The sequence below is a fragment of the Sorex araneus genome, chromosome 2, assembly GCF_027595985.1.
Source record: "Sorex araneus isolate mSorAra2 chromosome 2, mSorAra2.pri, whole genome shotgun sequence".
NCBI classification, from domain to species: domain Eukaryota; kingdom Metazoa; phylum Chordata; class Mammalia; order Eulipotyphla; family Soricidae; genus Sorex; species Sorex araneus.
Window position 1 is genome coordinate 37,894,873 of NC_073303.1, and position 8,462 is coordinate 37,903,334.

Sequence of the window (8,462 nt, forward strand, 5' to 3'; positions counted from 1 at the left end):
TAGGCTTTCAAATGTATCAATGCTCATGGCCAAGTTTGTGTTGACAAGGACACTGATGCCACCGATGCCTCTGTTGCCAAATGTTCCGAGGAACAGTTCTTCTCCAGTGTCGAAAATGGTATGATGTGATCGATGTCTTCTCGTTTTGGTCAGACCAATGATGTCACACTTGATCTTCTGTGCTTGCATCAGATCCTTGATGGATGCTTCCGAGGCCAGCGTACATACGTTGAAAGTACAGACAGTCATTATAGTCTTTCTTCATTTTGTCAGTAAAAACAGTAACAACAATGAGCCTCATTCGCCTGACACCGAAAGAACCCCCAATACGACAGTGTTAAGAAAGATGAGGAAAGAGAGACTGAAAAAAATCTCAGGGATGATCTAGACTGCCAAAATGAGGAAAGACTTAAAAATGACTGTCTGTACAATACATGTTAGAACATGAGAATTATTCCAGCATTAAATAATTCCCTTTTAGTGGCTTTTCTTGCTGCGATGAGTGAGGTGACACTTGAGTTCTAGCTCTCTGAGGTCACACAGGTGGACTGGCTCCCTGAGGTCGCGCAGGTGGACTGGTTCTCTGAGGTCTCATGAGTGGCCTGGCTCTCGGAGGTCGAATAGATGGATTGGCCCTCTGAGGTCGCACACATGCTCTGGCTCTGAGGTTGCACATGTCAGCTGTGATGCCACCACACTTGGCTGTGCTGCTCATTATTTTGGTCGTACACACTGGCATTTCCTTCCAGCCACAAGTCTGACCCCCTAGTGGGCACGAAATAATTTACTTTATATTGCTTGTTATAAGAAGAAACTATAGGGAAATCGATCAATAGAAATCAATCTGTGATCATTGTTCTACTTCACAATGGTGTCACTAAAGCTGAGTGAGTGTTTACTGGATGTTTTGTGCTTCTGAGGCTTCTGTGTTACTATTTTTGCTCACTGAGCTTGGTGGTCTTCTAAGAAACAATTTGTTTAACGTTTGTATTGAATCACTGAGATAGACACTTATAAAACTGTTCATAACTGAATTTCAGTCATACAGTATTCCCACACCCACCTCTGCACCAGTGTACATATCTATCACCAATGTCCCCAAGTTCCCTCCCATCACCCCTCATTCCCCACCCACTTCCTGCCTCTACGACAGGTGCTTAACTTCTCTCTCTCTCTCACACACTCCCTCTCTCTCTCCTTTTGGACATTGTCTTTTGCGATATCCTACACAACTTTTTATCAAATCTGCTGTTTTCCTACTGGGCTGGGGTCAGGTGGCTCAAACTACTATGGAATGCGGTGTCGCTCCAGAAGCTGGAAGCATTTGTTGGCTTGGCAGCTTGATGAGGTTCAGGTGTGGAGCTGGGCCATTTCTATGCCTGAAACTTTGGGTGTGGGTGGGAGCTGTTGGCCCTGGGCAGGGGAGGGTGGCTGGGATGTTTGTGGAATCTGCCCAACCCCATTCTGAGGAGGGCCCAGAGCCCAGCCCTGACTGGTCTACATCGAAGATTTAGAGCTTGGCGTTCTTGTTCATCTTCAAGATGACTCGAAGAACTGGGCCATTTCTAAGCTGAAAAAATAAAATTAGTTGGGGACTAGATAAATAAAGGAGATGGACAAGAGGTTGTTTTAGGACCCCTTGGTTCTTTATGGGAACTTTATAGGAACTTTATGGAGCCTTTCAACCCAGAATACTTCCACTAGAGGTGGAATATGGCCTTGGCAAGGGCAGGGGCCATAGGTGAGGGTTCTGTATCGGCTCTATCTCTTCTACTCCAGAAAGAATCTCCCCTTGAGAAAGCCCATTACAAAGATGTTTTTCCCCATAAACTAAGGCCTTGGATGTGCAAAAGTCCATTTTGTATATTATATTATATACATTATATTATACACAATTCTTGGTATTTGCACAAGGAATGTTGTTCTGATGATTATGGATTCTAAGTAATAAATACGATTCACGGACAAGAGTCAGGGCTCAGTCCACAGGCTGTGGGACTCACATGCTTTTTGCTCCCATTTCTGCCTTTTTCTTAGTTCTCATGGTGTCCATGGATCAGGCCTGCTCAGCTGGTGCTGGTCTCTGGCAAACATGTAATATGGTTTTTCTTCAAGAGACTTTTGAGGAGCTGGTGAGATAGTATAACAGGTAAGGCGCTTGCCTTGCACCTTGCCAGAAATAGATTCTATTGCCTGCATCCCATATGTTCCCCTGAGCACTGCTAGGAGTAATTCCTGAGTACAGAGACAGTGAGCATCACTGGGTGTGACCTTTTTCCCTCCCCCCAAAGACTTCCTGTTGGCATTAATCTGTTATTAATATTATCCTAAGTTGAAGTCATTTTCAGGCTTTAACTCTGCAGGAGAGATATTACAGAAGGTAAGGTGTTTGCCTTGCATGTGGTCAACATGAGTTTGATCCAGGGCACCACATATAATCCCCTGAATCTACCAAGAGTGATCCCTGAACACAGAGCCAGGAGTTACTCCTGAGCGCTGCCTGATGTGGCCAAAAGCAAAAAAAAAAAAAAAAAAAAAAAAAACGCCACCACCAACAATTTTTAATCAGATTCCTCGCACGGCGAACACTGATAGGAATAATCCGAATGCACAGAAGCATCTCTGGGGTCCTCACGAACTTGTAAGATTGTAGCGAGATACTGAAATGAAAACCATGGAAAATCGATGAGTCAGTCTCTGCCCTGGACACGGGGAGACAATGTGACAAAGATCAGGTGAGGGAGCAGGTGAGAGGGCAAAGTCCCAGGTCCCAGGTGTGGCTCCCAGCGTCCTCAGGGTCATGTTGGGGGCAGGAGATCAGGACTGGGGATTCCTGGTCTCCCCAGAGTTTCACTTCTCCCTCTGCAACCTGTGTCAGCGCCTTCTGCCTGGATACTCGTGACGCGTCCCCAATCCTCATTCCCATTGGGCAACGCTGTCTAGAGCAGCCAATCAGCGTCCGCGACGCTCCCGGTTATAAACTGACCACAATCCCTAGGGAGTCAGAACCCTCCAGCTTCTTTCAGTATGTGGGAGCCGCGAACCCTCCTGCTGCTGCTCTCGGGGACCCTGGCCCTGACCCATACCCGGGCAGGTGAGTGCGGGGTCGGGAAGGGAGTTCGTTTCGGGAGGAAGGGTGGGGACTGCCAGGCAATGATGTGCAGGACCCCGCGAGAAGGAGCTTCTCCGGTTCCCTGCCCTGATGCCCCAAATGTTCCTCCTTGTCCCCCCAAACTCCAACTCCCCCCGCGCCCTTAAGTCTCGCCCTTCTCAGACCCTTTCCCCTCCCGTCTCCCGAGCCCCCCCTTTCCCTCAGCGTGTCCCCGGGGCGCGCGGGTCGGGCCGGGTCTCACTCCTTCCCTCCCCCAGGCCCCCACTCCCTGCGGTATTTCGAAACCGCCGTGTCCCGGCCCGGCGGGGAGCCCCGCTTCATCGCCGTCGGCTACGTGGACGACACGCAGTTCGTGCGCTTCGACAGCGACTCGGCGAGTCCGAGGATGGAGCCGCGGGCGCAGTGGGTGGAGCAGGAGGGACCCGAGTACTGGGAGCGGGAGACGCTGAAGGCCAAGAACACCGCCCAGACTTTCCGAGCGAACCTGAACATCGCGCGCGACTATTACAACCAGAGCGAGGCGGGTGAGCGCGGCCGGGCAGGGAAGAGCCAACGCTGGGACGGGCCGGGTAGCCTCGAGGCGGGTCCGAGAGGCCCCAAGGCTGAGGGACCCGCCCAGGACCCTTGACCTGGAGGCGCCTCGGGGACGGGGCCAGGTTTCGTTTTCGGTTCGGGTTTTACCTGTGCGGGGCGGGTCAGACTCTCACACCATTCAGAAGATGTTCGGCTGCGATGTGGGGTCCGACGGGCGCCTCCTGCGCGGGTACTGGCAATACTCCTACGACGGCGCCGAATACCTCGCCCTGAACGAGGACCTGCGCTCCTGGACGGCGGGGGCTGGCACACAGGCTTGGAGAACCCAGCGCAAGTGGGAGCAGGGGGGTGATGCTCAGCACTACAGGAACTTCCTGGAGGGGGAGTGCGTGGAGTGGCTCCTCAGATACCTGGAGAACGGGAAGGACACGCTGCTGCGCGCAGGTACTGGTCCCGGGTGGTGACGGACCCCTGACTGCCCAGGGGAGGGGCGACTCCGCACAAGGGGGGACATAGTGGGGTTCAGTGTCGGAACAGCGCCCCTTCTTCAGTCAGGAGAGGGACAGCCCCGCCTGGTTTCCATGTTCTGTACCAGAGACCTGCCCTCCCCTCAGGCCACCCTGTGTCCACAGGACCTTGAAGTGTGGGAGGGTGAGGGGGCCGGGGAACCTTCTTTTAAATAACGAATGTGGATTCCCTGGGACCCAGCAGCCACCTGTGAACTCTCAGATCTCAGCTCTGGCTCCTGCTTCTCTCAGTCACTGACTCTCCACTGGTGCAGGACACAGTCAGTGTCTCTGAAAGATCCTAACCTCCTTGCCAAACCCTGTTCTAGAACTTTCCAAGGAATTAGGATTTTATCCAGTTTCCCCAGCCAAGCTTGTGTCTGGATTTTTACCTCCTATTCCAAACCAATTATCCTGTTCAACCTCAGTGTGGAAGTGACCCAAAATGCCAATTTTCTCATTGTTCCTCCTCAGAAGCCCCCAGGAGACACATAACTCACCACCCCTTCTCTGACCGGGAGGTCACCCTGAGGTGCTGGGCCCTGGGCTTCTACCCTGCCGACATCACCCTGACCTGGCAGCGTGATGGGGAGGACCTGACCCAGGACACAGAGCTGGTGGAGACCAGGCCTTCAGGGGATGGAACCTTCCAGAAGTGGGCGGCTGTGGTGGTGCCTTCTGGAGAGGAGCAGAGATACACGTGCCGTGTGCAGCACCAGGGGCTGCCGGAGCCTGTCACCCTGAGATGGGGTGAGGAGGGGGACAGGGCACAGAGCCTGTTCTCAGGGGAGTCAAGGTTGGCCCCTCTGGGGAACTGTTGAGGGTGAGACAGGGGCTGGGGTCAGGGGTCAGACCCTCTCCTTCCTCCCTTCCCAGAGCCCCCTTCTCAGCCCACCATCCTCACTGTGGGCATCATTGTCGGCCTGGCTCTCCTCGGGGCTGTGATCACTGGAGCTGTGGTGGCAGCTGTGATCAGCAGGAGGAAGCGCTCAGGTAAGATGGGGGTGGCTTGGGGGGAATCTATCCAACATGGCAAGTCTTGAGTCTTGTCCCACTTTGGGTTCTCCCCCCATATTAGCTCTCCTGCCTCATTAGCGGGAGCACCACCCACCCCTGTGCTGTCGCTCAGACTCCTCTGTGTTTGCTGCTCTTAGGTTTGCTCAGGAAAGACACTTTCACCTCCATAAGCTGGGGATGTACCTGGTTCCCAGGGTCCCAGGTCACAGGGACTGTCCCTGTGAGCACAGACCGCCAGGAGAGGCTGGTCAGTCCTGGAGCATCTCCTTCCTGTGTGTTTCCTGGTCCCTCCCTCAATCTTCAGAGTTCTGATGCTACCCAGGGGTCCTGGCCTAGAGAGGTGCTCTGTGGGCTCAGGACCCAGTGCTCTCCCTGACCTTCCCTGGATGTTTCCTTCCCGCAGGTGAGAAAGGAGGACAGTACACTCAGGCTGCAAGTAAGTGTGGGCAGGGCTGGGGCCCTGGAATCCTGGGGACAGAGACTGGAGCCCACAGGAGCTCCCGCACCCCTAGATCCTCCTCTAGTCCCACCCCCTGGGGCTCTGACCTTGGCCCGTTTGTTCCTACCCAGACTGCGACAGTTCCCAGGGCTCGGATGAGTCTCTCTCGAACCCTAGAGGTGAGACTCTGGAGGCTGGATTGGGCGGGATTGGGCAGAGGGGACAGGACTGGGTTGGGGGGTTCTTTGAGAGGGATGCTCAGAGCATGCTCAGGATGTCACCAATTCTGTCACTCACCTGAGTCTCTTCATTGTTTCCTCTCACAGTGTGAGACAGCTGCCCTGCTGGGTTCATTACATCCCAAATTTGTGATTCAAGAACTGCTGATTCTCCTTCTGCCCTGGGACCTGAGTGTGTTTGTGTCCTGTCACACTCTGTGATGGGGAAGACTGGCCCACCCCTGCCCACCAGGCCCTCCACACTGACCTGCATTCTCTCCCTGATGCTCTGGGCTTTGCCAGCAGAAACAGGACTCAGCCGTCTCCATCTGTGTTAGCTTCTTGTTTTCCTGAATCATGTTTCTCCCTTACTGAAATCAGCATCTGATTTACATTTTTCTAATTCCTGTTTTGTGGGGTTGAGGAAAACCCTGAAATTTGAGAAGAAAAAAAATCTTCAGGACTTCCATGTGTTTTCTGTTTTGATTTTAGTCTGTCCCACAGGTGACCGGAGAGGCTGTGAGGGAAAGTGACGGGATAGAGGTGTGCCCAGTCTGTCTCTGTCTCAGTCATTGTGGGCATTGATGCACCTCTACCTCCTTTGTTGCTTTGGGGAAGGGGGGCACAGTCCTGGTTCTGCACTCACGGGTCACTCCCGGCAGGCCCAGGGAACCATATGGGGATCAGATCCAGGTTGGCCACATGCAAGGTAAGCGCCTCCCCCTGTACTGTCGCTCAGGCTCCCTCTAACCCCTGTGTCATCTCCTGAAATCCCAGTGTGTTGTTCTGTTTTAAAATTTTCTGCATTCTATATCCCAGAGATTGTGTGACCCACAACAAATCCCTACACATGAGAATATAATATCCTTTTGTAAATTTTAACTTGAGTTTACAGACAAGCGTCAATTGCCTCAAACTGCAAGTGTTTCTCTTGGGCAGAGCCTCCCCCATGAGTAAACTTTCTCCTGGACCTCACAGCCACATTTGTAGCCACCCAACATGTCTTACCTCACACCACTAATATTCCAAGAGTAGCACATTTAGTGGGGTTTAAAGTAGAAGGCAACCAATCTTAGAGGGAAATATATTTTACAGACACATATATACATATCTATATTAGAAAAGGGCTTACTTGATGGCCCCCGGGTTAAATACAATAATCTTCACACACTTTCCTTTAAGGAATTTTTTTGGATCATTTTCAGCAGTTTATTCATAACAAATAATACAAAATGAATTATTTCGTTCTACTTTGGGCAGGGGTTTGGGTTCATATGTAAACATCTGAAATATGGTGGTAAGAAAGTTTTATGGTGGTAGGATTGGTGTTCTAATATTAAATGTAATAAATAATTTTATTTGGACTATTTTATAAAAATAAAATAAATTTTTTAAAAATTAAAAATACATTTTAAAAGCTGTGTTTGATGCGATTAAAATGCCCTTCCCACTGCTCATGCATGGCCTGTGTTTGTGAACTGCATGTTTTAGTTATTTTTATCTTATTAAGTTTATTTTCTCTCCTTGTCTTCATTGCTGTTCTCAGTGATGCTGTGATGACCGGAGGCTGTGCACAGGCCTGACTGGTGCGTGCATGTTTCTAGCTGTGATGCTCAGCACGTGGCTGGTAGGACTTTCCCATGTGCTTGCTGGGGGTAGGATGCACTCCCAGTTGAGGCACAAATTATACTTGTGGTGTCACTGGAGTCACTGTGGTGCCCACCGCATGCTCACCAGCGGCCACAGCTCCTGGTCCTGTTATCCAACTCTTTATGCCTCAACCTTGACACCATCTGCTAGAGATAAAAGACTCCATCTATGAGACTCGGGCACTCTGCCTTAGATGCCAACCTCAAGTCCAGATTATTTTCTGAACTTACAACCAATCAGGAATAAATCTGAGTTGCTACAGTTACCTCCTTAGGCTCAATTTTCTACAGTGACTCTAAGTACTTAGGAAAACTTCTATGCCCACCACTTAGTGCCATGATAGAGTACAGATGAGGGAGATAAAGAGATAATGAGCCTGATAAAGAGATAGAAGTGGTAAACCGCAGAATCAATGGGGCTTCTGTTACCATAGAATGGGGGTTTATCACCATCCAGTGTGTGGATCACTAACTGGCATCACTCTGAACTTGATGCTAATTAAATGGAATCTGCATCACATAGGCATTTGCTCCATTTTCAACTCTTCTCCGTTTTCAGAGATGGAATGGGGACAGTACACAATATTCTGTGACCTTGATTTCCAGTGACCAGCTCTATTCAGGTGTCCATCCAGTGTTGCCTCATTAGAATAAAGATGCTTCTATCCCCTCATCCCCCCAAATTCATGAAGTTTCAGGAGCCCTGTGTCAGAACCACAGGCAGTGGCCATATATTAGAACTGAATATGTATCTAAAGCTCTGACCACTGAGGAAATTCCAAGAGGTTTAAAGACTGTCTACCAGACAAGGTTGGCAAAACCCTCCACGATATTGAAGCTAAAGGTATCTTCAAAGAGGACATGGAACTGGGCCGAGTCTCCCAGCGCCGCCGCTGCCGCCCCTGCCCACCTGCCCGCCTGGCCGGCCTGAAGCGGCTGTGGACTCCACGCAGCACGGGACGTGAGGTTTGCACAAAACAAATCAGA

At 50.9% G+C, this 8,462-nt stretch overlaps 1 protein-coding gene across 1 annotated transcript; it reads left to right on the plus strand.

Annotated features, from left to right (window-relative positions):
- The first annotated feature begins 3,016 nt into the window (after positions 1–3,016).
- On the plus strand, positions 3,017–5,939 carry LOC101541316 (class I histocompatibility antigen, Gogo-B*0101 alpha chain-like). Its single transcript, XM_055124390.1, has 8 exons — positions 3,017–3,094; positions 3,370–3,636; positions 3,812–4,090; positions 4,627–4,902; positions 5,029–5,145; positions 5,573–5,605; positions 5,740–5,787; positions 5,935–5,939. Exons 1-8 carry the CDS (start codon positions 3,028–3,030, stop codon positions 5,937–5,939), a joined length of 1,092 nt encoding a protein of 363 aa, XP_054980365.1. The 5' UTR covers positions 3,017–3,027.
- The last annotated feature ends 2,523 nt before the right edge of the window (positions 5,940–8,462 follow it).